The sequence below is a fragment of the Scyliorhinus canicula genome, chromosome 16 (assembly GCF_902713615.1).
Source record: "Scyliorhinus canicula chromosome 16, sScyCan1.1, whole genome shotgun sequence".
NCBI lineage: Eukaryota > Metazoa > Chordata > Chondrichthyes > Carcharhiniformes > Scyliorhinidae > Scyliorhinus > Scyliorhinus canicula.
The window spans coordinates 12,295,718-12,315,286 of NC_052161.1; the positions used below are offsets into that span (position 1 = coordinate 12,295,718).

At 47.7% G+C, this 19,569-nt stretch overlaps 1 protein-coding gene across 1 annotated transcript in view; it reads left to right on the forward strand.

Annotated features, from left to right (window-relative positions):
• Nucleotides 1-2,374: 2,374 nt before the first annotated feature.
• LOC119979441 (alpha-centractin) overlaps nucleotides 2,375-19,569 on the forward strand; it is a 66,815-nt gene continuing 49,620 nt past the window's right edge. Inside the window, exon 1 of the mRNA XM_038821669.1 lies at nucleotides 2,375-2,489. Within this exon, the coding sequence (XP_038677597.1) occupies nucleotides 2,403-2,489 (87 nt within the window). The 5' untranslated portion in view covers nucleotides 2,375-2,402. The remainder of the gene's footprint in view (nucleotides 2,490-19,569) is intronic.

Here is a 19,569-nt window from a genome sequence, read left to right on the forward strand (position 1 = left end):
TTCCGTCCTCAGAGCCCCCAGAGGACACCCGCTGGGGAATCGAAGGTCACGGGACGAGGTAAGCCTCCACATCAGCATGGTAGCCTTGTGGATAGCATAATTGCTTCACAGCTCCAGGGTCCCAGGTTCGATTCCAGCTTGGGTCACTGTCTGTGTGGAGTCTGCACGTCCTCCCTGTGTGTGCGTGGGTTTCTTCCAGGTGCTCCGGTTTCTCCCCACAGTCCAAAGATGTGCAGGTTAGGTGGATTGGCCATGATAAATTGCCCTTAGTGTCCAAAATTGCCCTTAGTGTTGGGTGAGGTTACTGGGTTATGGGGATAAGGTGGAGTTGTTGACCTTGGGTAGGGTGCTCTTTCCAAGAGCCGGTGCAGACTCGATGGGCCAAATGGCCTCCTTCTGCACTGCAAATTCTATGATATCAGAAACACCTAGATGTAGTGGTAGAGCTAGAAGGGCCAAGCACGTTGAGGATCACTGAGGGCACCGGGGGAGGGGGGGCACCATCGGAAGAGTGGGGAACTGTTACACACATTAAATACTCTTGTGCACAACCAGTTTGATGCCTCTGTCACTTTCTTCCGCAATGCGGGCCGACCTACGAACCCTTGGCCAATTTCTCCAGGCATCTCCCCCTCCCTGTGGCACCCACCCACCCTCCGGCTGTGGACATGTCCCCGCAGTCGTGTCCCATCCCCTGGGTGTTCTGATGTTGGCTTCAGTGTGTGGTGTTGCCTCGTGCAGTGTCCAAACATCAAGATGTGATTTTGATGCTCGGCAATGACTCACTACATGGCTCGCCTACCCACAGGAATCCACTGGGATGTGTGAAGTGCTCACTTAACCACGATTGCCAATACCCTATTAGCAATAGCCTTCAGCCGCATGGCCAGAGGCCTCGGCAGTTGGTGGGGTTATGGGGGTTGTCAGTGGGGCAGACAGGCAGGGACACAGATTGCCCCAGGAACGGGGTATACATGATCCAGGGGTTGGCATGGTAGTGTTCCCCCCCCTTCCCTTCTCTTCTATGATGGGCCCACCCCTGCAGAGGGTCCCCCACTCCTCGCCGAGCACAAGGGTGGAAATCCCAGCACCCCCAGGCATTTTGCCTGAGCAAAGATGGCTACTCACCTCCTCGGCTCCCCGCAGAAACCCTTCTGCCAGGTTTACGATTTTCAAAAGGAGTGTTAATCGGCGCCAGTGTGACCACTTGCTGGGGAGGCCACTGAATGACAGGAGGCCGTTTGATATGGGGTGGCTCCCATAAAATTGCATGGAAATAGGTCTTAAGTGGTGATAATTGGTTTCTCGCCACGCTACGTCAAGATCTTGATTTCGCCAACGGGAGCAGGCCAGTTGCATCGCAAACTGTTTTTACAATAAATTTAGAGTACCCAATTCATTTTTCCATATAGGGGAAATTAGCGTGGCCAATCCACCTACCCTGCACATCTTTTTGGGTTGTGGGGGCGAAACCCACGCAAACATGGGGAGAATGTGCAAACGCCACACAGATTTGGATTTGTTTATTGTCACATGTACCGAGGTACAGTGAAAAATATTTTTCTGCGAGCAGCTTAACAGATCATTAAGTACATGGGAAGAAAAGGGAATAGAAGAAAATACATAATAGGGCAACACAAGATATACAATGTAGCTACATAAGCACTGGCATCGGATGAAGCATACAGGGTGTAGTGTTAATGAGGTCAATCCATAAGAGGGTCATTTAGGAGTCTGGTAACAGCGGGGAAGAAGCTGTTTTTGAGTCTGTTCTTGCGTGTTATCAGACTTCTGTATCTCCTGCCCGATGGAAGAAGTTGGAAGAGTGAGTAAGCCGGGTGGGAGGGATCTTTGATTATGCTGCCCGCTTTCCCCAGGCAGCGGGAGGTGTAGATAGAGTTAATGGATGGGAGGCAGGTTTGTGTGATGGATTGGGCAGTGTTCACGACTCTCTGAAGATTCTTGCGGTCCTGGGACGAGCAGTTGCCATACCAGGCTGTGATGGCACGGACAGTGACCCAGAGCCGGGATCGAAAGTGGGACCTCGGCACCGTGAGGTTGCTTACTCACTGCGCCACCGTGCTGCCCACTCATCGCAAACTGTTTGGCGCTTGACAGGTTCTCTGGATTGGCCTCTCACAATAATCGCCGGCCTAGTTTCCCTTGAGCAAGAGGGTAAGGAGGCCAGAGAATTACACCTAAAGAGTCATCCAGACTGGAAACCTTAGCTCCCTTCTCTCTCCACAGATGCTGTCCAGCATTTTCTGTTGCAGCTTCACAGAGCGCTTGGTTGGCTGAAACGCGAGAAGAGATAGGTAAAAAAAATGACTCTGTTGAAAGGGGGAGGCTCCCCCTTGAGTGACAGGCAGGGAGTGATGATGTAATGGTGCGGGGGGCGGCGCATGCGCGGTTGCCGGCAGCTCTGGGCACGGTTGTCCGGGATGGAGTCGTACGATGTGATCGCCAACCAGCCGGTGGTTATCGACAACGTGAGTAACCAGCCGGTCGGCTCCCCGCTCTTGGATAAAACCGCTTTACGCAAGGCGGGAGACGGTTGTGGCGAGGGAGATGTTTATTTGGTCCGGGGGGTGCGCTTCCAGTCGCTGCCATGGCAGCAGCCGCGCCCCAACCGCCATTCATTGAGGGGAATTAAAACTGGCCTCTCGGAATCCCGCACGGCTTATTTACACAGCCGCCGCTTTGGCGGGGTATACTGCTGTGGCCCCGGTTTACCCCGGCCGCGCTCTCTTCCCGTTGGCGAGAGGGCAGAATGAAAGCCTGCGGCCTAGCGGCCTGCCTGCTGAGCGGCTCGCCGGCCCCGCCCCAACAACCAGCGCCGATTGGCTTTAGCTAGTCAGTGACGTCACCCCGACCCGCGTGATTGGCCCAGACGGCTGTCAATCTGGGCGCGGGAGGACTGCTTCCCGTTTCCCAGACGGCCGGAAGTTGGTTTCGAAGGGAGGATGATAAGTGGAAACAATAACATCCACAGCTCAAAACGGTCTTTTTGGTATGAGAGCAGGGAAGAGTTTATAGGAGAAAGGATTTGTGTAGCGTCTTTGGCAACCTCAGACCGTTTAACGAGCAACCAGCCGAAGAAGCACTTTTTTCCCCAAAGACCAGTCTCGGGTTGGAAATGTGGCAGCCAATCCACACATAGGCAGCTCCCACAAACAGCAATGTGATAATGACCAGCACAATGATAGCTTGGTGGTAAAGTCACTAGTAATCCAGAGGCCTGGATGAATGCCTCGGAGATGAGTTCAAATCCCATAATGGCTGCTTGGAAATTTAAATTCAATTAATTAATAATTCTGGAATCAAAAGCTTGCCTCAGTAATGATAATCATGCTTGTAAACACCCACCCGGTTCTCTTGATGTCAATCCTTAGCCAATCGTGGGGCTCAACCTTTGTCTAATAAATGAATAGCGGACTCAACCGGGATCTGGGATTCATGTCGCATTACATTCGGCCCCCACCAACAAGCCTGGACTTGCAGAGGCCTACCGACTGAACTGGCTTGGGACAATTCACACCTCTTTAACCTGGAGTTACCTCTCTCTCTGCATCTTTGATGATTTGATTGCCTGCAGGTGCTCGCATTCCGGGGCATCTCTGACTGTGTCTATATAAACATTTCTGGAACAAGCCTTTCCATTCACCTGAAGAAGGAGCCGTGCTCCGAAAGCTCGTGTTTGAAACAAACCTGTTGGACTTTAACCTGGTGTTGTAAGACTTCTTACTGTAATAAATGAATGGCAGGGCTGTTCCAACCTCAAATGCACGTACTGTGCAATGTGGCAACTCCAGGATGCAAGAAGTGTGCAGGAAGTGTTGTCAGTTGCAACTGCTTGAGTTCTGGGTTTTAAAACTTGAATAGTAGTTGTCACTGCGGAGCATCCATGAGGCTGAGAGCTTTGGAATTCTCTAAGCTAGAGGACTGTGGAAGTTCAGTCATTGTGCATGTTTAAATTGAAAGATTTCTGATTAACAATAAGGTAAAGAGTTATGGAGATAGTGGGTGTAAAAGGCACTGAAGTGTCCAAAGTGTCCAATCAGCCATGATTATATTAAATAGTGGAGTAGGCTTGATGGGCTGAATGACCTACTCCTGTTCATATGTTCCTAGCTACATGCATAGCATGTTTATAAATGTGGTCACTTTTCATATTAAGAGTATGTAGCAAAGAGAGGGAATGGTGACCACCAGACAGTCAAAGAGGAACAGGCAAGTAGTACAGAAGTCCTCCAAGTGCCCCCTGCTATTCCAACAGTATTCACTTCTGAATATTGATGAAAGTGGTGGTTGATCTGGGTAGTACGCACTGAACTAAGTCTGGGCACCAAGGTTGCACAGTGGGGGACAAGGAAGACTGGGGGAGCCATACTGATAGGGAATTTGTTAGTTAGGGGAGCATTTAGGCTCCCCTAACTAACAAGCTCCCTATCAGTATGGCCAGAAACATGTTTCCAAAATGAAGTGTTGCACCCCTGGTTTCCGGCTCAAGGATGTCACTGAACAACCGAAGAGCATCCTCAGAGGCGGCAGTGCACAGCCAGCAGTCATGGTCTATGTTGGAACCAACAACATGGGTAAAGAGAGGGATATGGTGCTCCAGTCAGAATTTAGGGCACTGAGTAGAAAATTAGCAAGTAGAACCTCAAAAGTAGTAATCTCCAGGTTATTCTCAGTGCCACATGCAAGTGACTTCAGGAATAGGAGAATAAGACAGATGAATGTGTGGCTGGAAAATTGGTGCAGAAAGGAGGGTTTCAGATAATTGCATCCTTGGGACTGACTCTGGGAGAGATGGACCTATGCAGGCCGGATGGGTTGGAACCTCAACAGAACCAGGACTGAGTTCCCTGTGGGATATTTTGCTAGTTCGGCTTTGGAGGGAGACCCAAGGGCAGATTCAGTTGGAACAAAATCAGAAATGAAAATGGAAGGCGGAAAATTAGTAGATGAGTCTGGCGGCAGAGGACGCAAAGGTTAGAAAAGAAAGTTTGACAGATTCAAAGATTATAGGGGTCGCAATCCTGATCGATAAGCGGGTGGTGTTTGAGGTGGGTAGAATAGTCTTTGATGTGGGAGGTCGGTACGTTGTGGTCAGTGGGAAGCTAGAAGGGGTGCATGTGGTATTAGTAAATGTGTATGCCCCAAATTGGGATGATGTGGAGTTTATAAAGAGGATGCCGGGGAAGATATCAGACCTGGACTCGCACAGGTTGGTCATGGGAGGGGACTTCAACACAGTTATGGACCCTGGCTTGGACCGGTCAAGTTTGAGAATGAGCAGGGTGCTAGTAATGGCAAAGGGTTCATGGAGCTGATGGGGGGTGGGGGCGGATCCATGGAGATTTGGGCAGCCGAGGGTGAAGGAGTTCTCCTACTCACATGTACATAAAGTGTATTCCCGGATTGATTTCTTTATTTTGAGCAGGGCCTTGCTGGCTGGGGTGGTGGACACAGGGTACTCGGCGATTACAATCTCAGACCATGCTCCGCACTGGGTTGACCTGCAGGTTAGTAAAGACAGTAATCAGCGCCCGCACTGGAGGTTGGATGTGGGACTTTTGGCGGATGAAGGGGTGTGTGAGCGGCTGAGGAAATGTATTCAGAGCTACCTGCAGGTCAATGACACGGGGGAAATTTCAGCGATGGTGGTGTGGGAAGCACTGAAGGCGGTGGTCAGGGGGGGAGCTGATCTCGATCTGGGCAGAGACGAACCGACTGATAAAGGAGATACTACAGATTGATAGGAGGTATGTGGAGACCCCAGAGGCAGGGCTTTTAAGGGAACAGCGAGGTCACAGATGGAGTTTAGCTGGCTGACCACAGGGAGGGTGGTGGAGTAGCTGAGAAAGGTGAGGGGGGGGGCGATCTATGAACATGGAGAGAAGGCCAGCACTTGCACAGCAGCTGAGGAAGAGGGAGGCATCTGGAGAGATAGGGAAAGTAAAGGACGGAGACGGGAACCTGGTTGGTGATTCGGTAGGGGTGAATAAGGCGTTTAGGAACTTCTACAGCAGCCTGTACAGGTCGGAACCCCCTACAGGGCCGGAGAGGGTGAGGCACTTCTTGGAGGGGCTGAATTTCCCAAATGTGGACGGGGAGCGGGTAGAAGGGCTGGGGGCCCCAATCGGGCTGGAAGAGACAGTGGGGGGCTTGAAGGCCATGCAGGCGGGTAAGGCCCCGGGTCAGGACAAGCCCCTAGTGGAGTTTTATAAAATGTTCTCTGAGATGTTGGGGCCGGTGTTGTTGAGGATGTTCAATGAGGCAAGGGAAAGAGGGGTGTTGCCCCGACGATGTCACAGGCAACAATTTCGCTGATTCTTAAGTGGGACAAGAACCCGGAGCTGTGTGGGTCCCACATGCTGATCTCCCTGTTGAATGCAGATGCCACGTTGCTGGCCAAAATATTTTCCTCCAGGATCAGCACAGTAGGGCAGCACGATAGCATAGTGGTTAGCACAATTGCTTCACAGCTCCAGGGTCCCAGGTTCGATTCCCGCTTGGGTCACTGTCTGTGCGGAGTCTGCACATTCTCTCCGTGTGTGCGTGGGTTTCCTCTGGTTTTCCCCGTTTCCTCCCACAATCCAAAGATGTGCAAGTTAGGTGGATTGGCCATGCTAAATTGCCCTTAGTGTCCAAAATTGCCCTTAGTGTTGGGTAGGGTTACTGGGTTTATGGGGATAGGTTGGGCTTGGGTAGGGTGCTCTTTCCAAGAGCTGGTGCAGACTCGATGGGCCGAATGGCCACCTTCTGCACTGTAAATTCTATAATTCTGTGATCAAGGATTGTGTTCCGAACGTTATTGGGGAGGACCAGATGAGGTTTGTTAAGGGCAGGCAGTTGGTGGCCAATGTAAGAAGGCTGTTAAAGGTGATCATGATGGACCCGGAAGGTAGGGAGGTGGAGGTAGTGATCGCAATGGATGCAGAAAAGGCTTTTGATCGGATAGAATGGGATTATCTGTGGGAGATACTGGGACGGTTCGGATTCGGGCGGGGCTTTATTGACTGGGTCAGGTTGCTGTATTCGGCTGCTGTGGCAAGTGTACGGACGAATAGGACAACATCGGACTATTTTAGACTGCACCGGGGGACAAGACAGGGATGCCCCCTCTCCCCACAGTTTGCGCTGGCTATAGAGCCATTGGCAATTGCTCTGAGAGCCTCGAGCAGCTGGAGAGGACTGGTCTGGGGGGGGGGTGTGTGAAGCACAGGGTTTTGCTCTATGCGGATGACCTTCTTCTGTATGTTTCGGACCCAATAGAGGGGATAGAAGAAATCATGAGGACTCTCGGGGAATTTGGCCAGTTTTCGGGGTATAAGCTTAATATGGGAAAGAGTGAGATGTTTCTGGTCCAGGTGAGGGGACAGGACAGGCGACTGGGAGAGCTGCTGTTTAGGTTAATAGAGGGATGCTTTAGGTACCTGGGCATCCAAGTGGCGCAGGAATGGGACCGGCTGCATAAATTGAATCTGGCCTGGCTAGTGGACCAAATGAAAGACGATTTTTGAAGATGGGGCGCGTTCCCTTTGTCTCTAGCTGGGTGGGTGCAAGTGGTGAAGATGACGGTCCGCCCAAGATTCCTATTTGTATTTCGGTGTCTCCCCATCTTTATTCCACGGTCCTTTTTTACATGGGTCAACAGAGTGATCACATGCTTTGTCTGGGCGGCAAGACCCCACGAGTAAGGAAGGTAATGCTTGAGTGGAGTCAGGGAGAGGGCGGGCTGGCGCTGCCAAATTTTAGCAACTATTACTGGGCAGCTGATATAACCATGATCAGGAAGGGGAGGGGTCGGCATGAAGCAGCTTCATGTAAGGGCACCAGTTTGGGGGCGTTGTAACTGCGCCTCTGCCATTCCCGCCGGCACGGTACTCCACCAGTCCAATGGTGGCGGCGGCCTTGAGAGTTTGGGGCCAGTGGAGGCGGCATGTGGGAGCAGTGGGAACATCGGTCTGGGCCCCAATCAGTGATAATCACCGGTTTGCCCCGGGGAGTATGGACGGGGGGGGGGGTTCCGGTTATGGTGGAGAGCGGGGATTGAGAGGGTGGGGTATATGTTCATGGAGGGGAGCTTTCCAAGTATGAGGGCATTGGAGGAAAAGTTTGGGCTGGTGAGAGGAAACAAATTCACGTATCTGCAGGTGCGGGACTTCCTTCGTAAACAGGTTTCAACCTTCCCGCACCTACCACTAAGGGGAATTCAGGACAGGGTGGTTTCCAGAGGGTGGGTAGGAGAAGGGAGCGTCTCGGGTATTCATAAGGAGCTTATGGGGTCGGAAGAGACGCAGACCGAGGAGCTGAAGCGCAAGTGGGAGGAGGAGCTGGGAGGCGAGATAGAGGATGGTCTATGGGCAGACGCATTGAGTAGAGTCAACACGTCCGCAACATGTGCCAGGCTCAGCCTGATACAATTTAAGGTTGTTCACCGGGCCCACATGACAGTGGCCCGGATGAGCAGATTCTTTGGGGTGGAGGACAGATGTGCAAAATGTGCAGGAGGACCGGCGAACCATGTTCACATGTTTTGGACATGTCCAAAGCTTAGGGATTTGGCACTGGTTTGTGGACGTCATGTCCACGGTGTTAAAAACAAGGGTGGCGCTGAGTCCAGAGGTAGCGTTTTTCGGGGTGTCAGAAGACCCAGGAATCCAGGAGGAGAAAGAGGCAGACGTTCTGGCCTTTGCTTCCCTGGTAGCCCAGAGACGGATACTATTAGCATGGAGGGACTCAAAACCCCCGAAGTCGGTGACCTGGCTATCGGACATGGCTAGCTTTCTCTGGAGAAAATCAAGTTTGCCTTGAGAGGGTCACTGTTAGAGTTCACCCGGAGGTGGCAACCGTTCGTCGACTTCTTTGCGGGGAAATTAATTGTCAGCAAACGGAGGGATGAATATTAGCATCAGCATTTTCTGTGATTAGCTGCAGGACTGGCTGCCTTGATCTCTCTGCTCTCCCTCAGATTCCCGCAGACTGACTTGTTTCTGTCAGATTTGATGCTATCTTAGAAACCATGTAAGCTTATTTACTTGCTATTGACTCTTTTCCCCTCTCAAAGCTCATCATGATAAATTGTATGGGCCTTGTGTACAGGTAAGAGTGCTAATTAATTATACTGTAGAACTTTAACTTTATCCTATCTTGGAATTAAATAGATAATTTAAAGTATACCCGTTTATAAAATCTGACATTCTTAACATCCTCCTGTGAGAGACCTGGAATCTAACAGTGTATCCATAGCTAGCTGTTCTTGCCATTGTCTAGAGGTGAAGACATCTTGCACATACTTCCCAGTAAGATAGCCTTTTCCCCACTCTTAACAACCAAGCCACCCAAGCTGGTTAACGAGCAGAATTCAGAACAGGGCACTTGACTCCGTTCATTTCTTTATTTTATCCAAGGTTAAAGAGACAGTCTTAAACATACCAATCTTATAAACTTTATATTTGTAACGATGTGGACACAAAATATGGGTAGGAGCAGGCCATCCATTTCCCACCTAATACCCCATATCCCTTGATTCCTCAAGAATTAAAAAATCTATTTTTCTCAGCTTGAATATATGCAATGACTCAGCATCCAACACTTTCCAGTGTAGAGAATTCTAAAGATTCACAATAATTTGAGCGAAGAAATTCAGGAAGGAATAGCTGATTCATTATTCTCAGATTATGCCCCTAGTTCTAGACTTTTCAGTCAGGGATGCAACCTCTCAGCATCTACCCTGTCAGAATCGTAATTATTTTAATAAGAGCACCTCCAAGTTGTGAAGAAAGATTATTAATACATGGCAAAAAATTTGTTCATGTGTCAATGTTATGCTTGCTACATTAATCCCTCAGGAGCAACTATGTTGTGGGATGCCACCTCTGTGGCTCCTGCGATGCTCTTCAAATATATCAATAAAAAATGTTGTGCGGTTAAGAGCCCACAGTGATGCCTTCCCCGGGGAATAAGTCTGTGATGTGACACTAGATACATAAATTATTTTCTTCCCTGTGATATGAGAGAAGATGACTCTGGTGGGATAGCTAGTGTTAGCACAAGTTCAAAGGAATGAGTGACCTTCTGCACTTTGTTTTACCGTGTGAAATAATGCTAAGCCAGCCAACAGCCTCCGCAGTGGCTACGTGGAGCTCTCTGATCCCTCTGCGGAGTTTTGTCAGGAAGCAGTCTTTAGTGATGTGAGTCATTGATTGGGGTGCACCACAGCTGGAGTTTGGATTCTCTGTGAGGCCTACTTGTGCCAATTTGCTGCAAAAAGGCCTTGGTCAGTGCGGAAACAGTTGAGTGCCCAGTGTTGGTGCGGCAAATTGAAGTGGGGTGGACGGCTGTGGGATCGGAGATGAACAAATGGTTTTTAATGGTGGTGTGTTGGTTCCATTCCTGCCGCCACAGGCCCTCTGCTACTATTCCTCTTAGCCATACAGGCTGGCGTGATAGGAGGCAAGCGGTGGGTGGATTGATAAGGTCCTTGTGTAGTGGCAGGCTTGGGTTGATGTAAAGCTTCTCCAGGAAAATTTAGGGTACCTGAGATGACATGCTGGTTGGGTTGATCTGGGTATCTACAAGACAAGTATGGGATGACTTGTACCCCTAGACTGGTACACTGCTCTACGGTTGAGGAGACAATGGCAAGAGCTGAGATCCTTAAGATGTGAACATTTGCAACCCATGAAGAACCAGCAAGTTTGCTGAGGAGGTTGTTTTGCGTTTTGACCTTTGCTCTGGTGTGTTTTGGATGTCAGTGTCCTGTCAAAGGTAACACCAAGATAAATGGGATGTTGTTCGTGATTCAGTCTCTTGCCATTCAAGGAGATTTAAATAAAATAAATTTAGGATACCTAATTTTTTCCCAATGAAACGGCAATTTAACGTGGCCAATCCACCTACCCTGCGCATCTTTGGGTTATGGGGGTGAGACCCACGCAGATACAGGGAGAATGTGCAAACTCCACACAGACAGTGACCCGGGGCCTCAGTGCCATAAGGCAGCAGTGCTAACCAATGCACCACCGTGCCGCCCTACCATTCAAGGAGATGTTGAATTCCCACTTGGCATTGGCATTGTGGAGGTGGAATATACTTGAGACTGTTTTGTTGCTGATGAGTTGAAGGCGCCATGTCTTACAATAGTTGGCCAGCTTTGCAATATCATTGTTTATGTGTTGCCTCTGGTTTAGTAAATGTCTGAGCCTGAGAGGCACGGCAGATATCGTCAGCATAGATAAACTTCCAAGACATTGTTGAAGGCAGATCATAGAATTTACAGTGCAGAAGGAGGCCATTCGGCCCATCGAGTCTGCACTGGCCCTCGGAAAGAGCACCCTACTTAAGCCCGCGCCTCCACCCTATCCCCATAACCCAGTAACCCCACGTAACCTTTTGGACACTAAGGGAGGAAACCGGAGCACCCGCAGGAAACCCACGTAGACACAGAGAGAAAGTGAAAACTCCACACAGTCACCTGAGGTCGGAATTGAACACGTGTCCCTGGAACGGAGGCAGCAGTGCTAACCACTGTGCCACCGTGCCGTCTTTTTCAATCTCTATATTGTTGATATAGAGAGTGAAACGGGTTGGGATTAGAAAAGATCCATTGGACTGTTTGCTACAGCTGCTTGTCTCATCCATGTGCACCCTGAACTGTCTTTTCTTGGAGTAATAGTTCGCTGGCATCGGTAATCCACAGAGGGAGGAATCTTGAGATTTGGACAAGGAGGCCAGTGTGCCAGACAGACCGTGTCATATGTTGCAGTGAAATCAAGAAAGACAGTCCCTGTTTTTGAGGTTATTTTCAAAGCCATTTTCAATGAAGGTGGTTAGGACAAGGATCTGGTCGCATTTGCTTCGCCTCTCCAAAAGGCAGCTTGTTCAACTTTCAAGATTTTCTCTATCTCTGGCCCTATCCACTACATTAAAATGTCACCATTCTGTTTCCCTCGTCTGTTTGATTTATTAAAAGTCTGTACAATATGTCCTCATGTATTTGATTAGTTCTGTTTCATGTCGATCATATAGTAAACTCTGTAAGGTCGATCCTACAGTTCAGCGAGAACAACAAAGTCATTATGGAATCGATTGTGTTTGTAATTGTACCACACCACCCTTGGGGAACAGGGTGAGATTATAGTTTAGGTGGAGCATGTGGTGCCACGTTTGCACCCCACCTATAGTAAATTGCTGACTTTGGTGGCATATAAAGAATGTTGTCTGTTTGAGCTAATTCTTTTTTGAAATAGCTAAATATACTTTAATTGGTAGCAGATCATAATATCAGCACTTCTACTGCTGGTAATGCAAACATGGATGGAACGGTTCTTGAAATAATGCCTTGTTATATCACCCAGAAATATCAGAATTAACTCTCAGTTTAAGTTTCGCACTGCCCCAACAATGAAGTTTACCCAAATTTCAGAAGACCACGTTGCACCAGCAGCTCTCTGACTTGGATTGATCATTTATTGATTGATCATTCACAGCTTTGTGCCGTGTCTTAGGACTTGGAGCAAGGCTCAGATCCATTTGCAAAATAACCCATGTGGCCTGTGAGCTGACCAACAGTCACCCAGTAAGGGCAGCACAGCGGTTAGCACAGTTGCTTCACAGCTCCAAGGTCCCAGGTTCGATACCCAACTTGGGTCACTGTGTGGAGTCTGCACGTTCTCTCCGTGTCTGCGTGGGTTTCCTCTGGGTGCTCTGGTTTTTTTCCCAGTCCAAAGATGTGCAGGTTAGGTGGATTGGACGTGATAAATTGCCCTTCGTGTCCAAAAATGTTCGGTGGGGTTACTAGGTTATGGTGATAGGATGGAGGCATGGGCTTAAGTAGGGTGCTCTTTCAGAGGGCCAATGCAGACTTGATGGGCCGAATAGCCTCCTTCGGCACTGTAGATTCTGTGATTCTAAATTCATTTACACTAGATAACAGAAACACAACTCTAGAGACAATCCCAGGACTTATTACTTATTTTAAAAAAATACAAAGATTCACAAAAATCCTCATTACCACTTCTACCACAGTTTTCAGAAATATTTTAGAGAAAAATATACCGTGCATGATAACAAAGCTCTTTTTGACCAAGGAGTTCAAATGTCACCTTCTAGTTGTCTCAATCCCTAATTTGTTTTGGAGTGAAGCCCATAGAGCCGTAGAATTCCGACAGTGCAAAAGGAGCCCATTCAGTCTACCGAGTCTGCACCAACCCCCTGAAAGAGCACACTACCTAGACCCGCTCCCCTGCCCTATCCCCGTAACCCCACCTAACCCGTGCATCGTTGGACATTTTAGGGGCAATTTAGCATGGCCAATCCACCTAACCTGCACATTTGTGGACTGTGGGAGAAACCCGGAGCACCCGGAAGAAACCCACACACACATAGGGAGAAAGTGTAAGCTCCACACATAGTCAGCCAAGGCTGGAATTGAACCCGGGTCCCTGGTGCTTTGAGGCAGCAGTGCTTGTCACTGTGCTTCACCCACTATTAGTCACCACTATTAGGCATGAAAATCTGTGATTTGCAAACAGCAAATTAGTTAGATGTTAATGTGATCTATTTTTGGTGCTTGATGGGGGATTTCTGACTCACACCAGAGGATCGCCTTGTTTCTTCTTGGGAACTTATATGTACATTTTAACAGTAGAAAGAGCCTCAGTTTAATGTCTCAACCAAGGGACAATGCCTCCAATTGTGCTGTACTGTGCTGAAGTGCAACCTCTGTAATGATAATTCTAAATTTTGCAGTCCGGAGGTAATCCGCAGTCGAACACCAGATAACTTCAAAGAGCCGTTTATTTACCGCGGAGCTGTAGCACAAGTTGTAGCACTAGCTGAGTTACAGCAAGTGAAAAAGCAAATTTTTCTTAGTTACAGTTGACTATATATTCTTACAAAACCCCTCGAGCCTTTCAAATCATTAGTCATACAATTAGCTTGTTACGCCCCTCCTTCATGTAATTATTTCTTCCCATCATTAGTAATAGTTAGTTCACATGTTTCATAGTATAGCAAGTCTTTATCGACAGTTCTGAGGAGTGTAGTTCTCACAAACAGTTACAGTCTCCCACGGTTGGTTTACAGGCTTTCCAGACAGCCAAGGCTGTGATAACGCTTTCTCACAAGAGCAATTCATTTAACAAGACACGTACACATTCCTGTACAAACTTGACATTCCATTTCCCATCAAGCTCTGATTTTTAACTTGACCAAACTCTCATTCCATTTCCCATTAAGCTCTGATTCTAACTTGAGCCAAACTCTCAATATCATATGCTTAAATTCTGGAGTGGACAGATGGGAATGTTTTAACTCATGACCTTCTGACTCACACCATAGCTGCCAATCTTGACTTGGAGGTAGTCTTACTTCTGAGCCAGAAGATTGTGGTTTCAAGCTCCGCATCAGGACTGAGCACATAATCCAGGCTGACAATTTAGTGTAGTATTGAGCCTTCCCCATGACCATGAGATGCTGTTTCCCAGATGTTTAAAAGAATCCATGGATAAAAGCAAATTACTGCAGGTGCTGGAATCTGAAACGAAAGAGAAAATGCTGGAAAATCTCAGCAGGTCTGGCAGCATCTATAGGGAGAGAAAAGAGCTAATGTTTCGAGTCCGATGACTTCTTGTCAAAGCTGGGCCTATTAGAAGAAGAACAGGGGGCAGCACGGTGGCGCAGTGGTTAGCATTGCTGCCTCACGGCGCCGAGGTCCCAGGTTTGATCCCGGCTCTGGATCACTGTACGTGTGGAGTTTGCACATTCTCCCTGTGATTTTGCCGCCACCGGGATCATCGACATGGGAGGTGGTGGTGGTGCAGATGCCTACTCCGCCCCTGTCGCCTTTAATTGGAAAAAATAAATTGGGTACTCCTAAATTTAAAAAAAACAGGAAGTTGTGCAGGTCTAGGCCAATATTTATCCCTCAACCAACATCACGAAAACAGATTTCTCTGATCATTAAGCTCATTAGTCTCATGGTGTTTACACAATTTGACTGGTACATTTCCCTACAGCACAGTAGTGACTATACTTTAAAGCTACTTCATTGGCTATAAACTGGCATCATGCAAGGTGCTTGTTAAATCTTTTTCTTCTACAGGGCTGAACTCACTGAGTAAATATACAGCCAGCTGTGATATTGAGTCACTCTTGAGAAAATATCAGTTTTGATCCCAAGGGGTTGAATTTCAGATCCCAATGGGGGAGAGCCTGGAGGTGGGTGGCATGGAAACGCACTGCGCCAGCTAGTGTACTGGTTGGCCAGCATGCTGATATACTGACTCCATTCCGCCCCAGGGCTATTTCCTGGAGGCAGGATGGGTGAGCGGCTACCTGCAGGCGATGAGTGGCTAATTCAGGGCCCTATAAGGCTTATTAAGGCCTGTTAGCTGAGGCTGACTGGGATTTTTCAGGTAGCTGGCTGCCTGAAGACAACTTCCTGCTAGCAGATCTAGGGGGACAATGCTCCAGGCAGGCTTTATGCACTTCCCATGACCATGAAACCATTGTTGTAAAAACCTTTCTGGTTCCTAATGTCCTTCAGGTAAGGAAATCATAGAATCCGTACAGTGCAGAAGGAGGCCATTCGTTCCATCAAGTCTGCACTGACCGATCAAAAAGGCACTTTACCCATGTCCACTCCACCCTATCCCCATAACAAAACCTGCACATCCTTGGACGCTTAAGGGACAATTTATCATGGCCAATTCACTAACCCGCACATCTTTGGACTGTGGGAGGAACTGGAGCACCTGGAGGAAACCAAGCAGACACGGGGAGAACGTACAAACTCCACACAGACAGTGACCCAAGGTCGGAATTGAACCCGGGACCTTGGTGCTGTGAAGCAGGAGTGCTAACCACTGTACCACCGTGCTGCCCTAAATCTGCCGTTTCGTACCTGGTCTGGCCTCCTTGTGACTCTTGACTCACAGCAGCAATGTGGTTGACTATTAATTGCCCTCTGAAATGGCTGAGTACGTCACTCAGTCAAAGGGCAATTAGGGTTGGGCAGAAAATGCTGACTTTGTCAGCAACGACCACATCCCATGAAAGAAAAAGAAAATATCCTTTAGAGAGGTGCCTTATCGACCTCCTTAATCACATTTTAGTTTGATGTTTTAAGTTTCATTGTGATTTGTTTTTGATTAAGAGAATATCCTTTCAATGGGCTGCCCCTTTAATTTGTCCCTCAGTTCATTTGATTTAGTTTAATTACTTTTATACAAAATAGTGGTAATGTCACTGATTACGTGTCTGGTGGGCACTGCGGGCATTGGGGTGCCTTATTGACCCTTTTAATCAGGTTTTGGTTTATTGCTTTAAGATTCATTTGTCATTTGCTTTTGTTTAAGGCAGTATCTCTTTAAGGGGCTGTTTAGCACACAGCTAAATCGCTGGCTTTGAAAGCAGGCCGGCAGCATGGTTCGATTCCCGTAACAACCTCCCCGAAGGCGCCGGAATGTGGCAACTAGGGGCTTTTCACAGTAACTTCATTTGAAGCCTACTCGTGACAATAAGCGATTTTCATTTTTCATTTTCAAGGGGCTACCCCCTTAATTTGTCCCTCAGCTTGTTTGGTTTATTCTAATGGATTAATGGTAGCACAGTGGTTAGTAGTTGTTTCACAGCGCCAGGGTCCCAGGTTCGATTCCCGGCTTGGGACCCTGTCTGTGCGGAGTCTGCACGTTCTCCCTGTGTTTGTGTGGGTTTCCCCCAGGTGCTCCGGTTTCCTGCCGAAAGATGTGTTAGTAATTTGGACAGTCTGAATTCTCCCTCTGTGTACCTGAACAGGTGCCGGAATGTGGCAATTAGGGGCATTTCACAATAACTTAATTGCAGTGTTAATTGAAGTCTATTTGTGACAATAAAGATTATTAATTAATTAAATTAATGCCAGGGCACCACGGTGGCCTAGTTGTTTGCACAGCTGCCTCACGGCACCGAGGTCCCAGGTTCAATCCGGGCTCTGGGTCACTGTCCGTGTGGAGTTTGCACATTCTCCCCGTGTCTGCGTGGGTTTCGCCCCCACAACCCAAAAATGTGTAGAGTAGGTGGATTGGCCACACTAAATTGCCCCTTAATTGGAAAAATAATTGGGTAATCTAAATTTAAAAAAAATAATAATTAAATTAATGCCACTGGACTAGTAACCCCAATGCCCAGGCTTCTAGGGATGCGGGTTCAACTTCCCTCAGCAGCTGGTGGATTTTAAATTCATGTTAAATATCTGGGATTAAAAAGCCAGTGCCAATAATGGTGACTACGAATCGATTGTCGTAAAAACGAATGTCCTTTAGGGAAAGAAATTGCTGTCCTTGCGTGTCTGGCCTACAAGTGACTCCAGACACACAACAATGTGTCTGTTAAATGCCCTCTGCAATGGCCTAGCATTATGTTTTTCAAACTTTTTTCCCGGCGACTGACTTTTACCAAATGGTTGGCCCTCGAGACCTACACCACATTCACTTCCTATTTAGGTGAGCCTGTCCTCGCTTTTATGCATTTAAAATTAATATAATTTATCTTCATTGCAGTGTTAATGTAAGCGTTCTGGTGACACTTAGTGATTATAATAACTCAACTCCAGAAATACCAAAAGACTGCTTAATCAATCTGAGGATTAGGCACACCAGGTACTATCCCATCTACCTAAACATATTTGCTGATTTGGGAGCACTATCAACACAGATACGTGAATTCAGCTTTAAAGATACAATAAATCTTATTCCTCTCGTCTGCATGCACATTCAAAATAAATGTCCGCAATCAGACAATACACCCGTTTACTGTGCGTCACCCAGCCACGTTTTTTAGAGGCCATCTCATATTTTAAATTGATTCTAAAGAAAATATTTCAATGCACATGGGGAAATATATTGATTAGATTGTGAGATAATGATAATATTCTTTAAACTCTGAAGCCATAGCCTGCTTCCACAGTGGGAAATTCGAGACTTGGGCAGTACTGCTGCTTCTGTCGCAATCTAAACAGGATTCATTGAACATTTAAAAATATACCTCTCTCACTATTCTTTTCTTTTCATAAAGTGTACGTAACTTGAATTATATGAGGCAGTACTAAGCCTTTACTCCATATCAAAAGTCCTCATGCTGGCTATGTCATTGTCTGAGAGGTCCACATTGTCATGCCGCCTTATACAAAATGCGCGCTATAAACAGAACAGAACCAGACCGATATGTAACCAGTGTTGATCCCATAGCCATTCCAAATATTAGATTAGATTTCATAATGCAACATTGTATTTGTGTATTGGCTAGGTATTAAATTTAACACTAGCATAGTGAGCCAACCAGTTGTATCAAACTGCTGAGAAGGCTGTAGCCCCCCCACCCCGAATTTTCTTACCCTCCCCTCACCCCGCTCAAACCAATGAATGAGTACTTCTCCATATTGAACATCAATTGGAAGAAGCTGGCCACGTCCTAAAGGACAAAGCTGCTAGTCTGGGTCTGCAGCAGGTAGTGAGGAAACCAACAAGAGGAAAAACCTACTTGACCTCATCCTCATCATGATGTGGAGATGCTGGCATTGGACTGGGGTGAGCACAGTAAGAAGCCTTACAGGTTTGTGTACACATAAACTGGTTAGACTTTAGCCTGGTGTTGTAAGACTTCTTACTGTGCTCATCCTCATCAATCTGCCTGTCACAGATCTGTCCATGATTGCACTGGAAAGAGTGACCATTGGACAGTCCTTGCCTTCACATTGAGGATATGTTGGTACTGGGATAGGCTTTGAACAGATGTAGCAACTCAAAACTGGGTACCTGTGAGGCACTGTGGGCAATCAGCAGCAGCAGAATTGTACTCAACTGCAATCTATAACCTCTTGGCCTGGCATATCCCGCACTCTACCATTGCCATCACACCCGGGAATCATCTCTGGTTCAATGAAGAGTGCAGGAGGGCATGCCAGCATCAGCACCAGGCATATCTAAAAATGCGGTGGCAACCTGGTGAAGCTACAATACAGGACTACTTGCATGCTAAACAGTAGAAGCATGTAATTTCAAGAAACTGCTGGATACTAAAGAACAAAGAAAAGTACAGCACAGGAACAGGCCCTTAGGCCCTCCAAGCCTGCTCCGACCATGCTGCCCGTCTAAACTAAAATCTACTACGCTTCTGGGGTCTGTATCCCTCTATTCCCATCCTATTCATGTATTTGTCAAGATGCCCCATAAACGTCACTATCGTCCCTGCTTCCACCACCACCTCCGGCAGCGAGTTCCAGACACCCACTACCCACTGTGTAAAAAAACACTTGCCTCGTACATCTCCTTTAAACCTTGACCCTCATACCTTAAACCTATGCCCCCTAGTAATTGACCCCTCTACCCTGGGGAAAAGCCTCTGACTATCCACTCTGTCTATGCCCCTCATAATTTTATAGACCTCTATCAGGTCGCCCCTCAACCTTCATCATTGCAGTGAGAACAAATCTAGTTTATTCAACCGCTCCTCATAGCTCATGCCCTCCGTACCAGGCAACATCCTGGTAAATCTCTTCTGCACCCTCTCCAAAGCCTC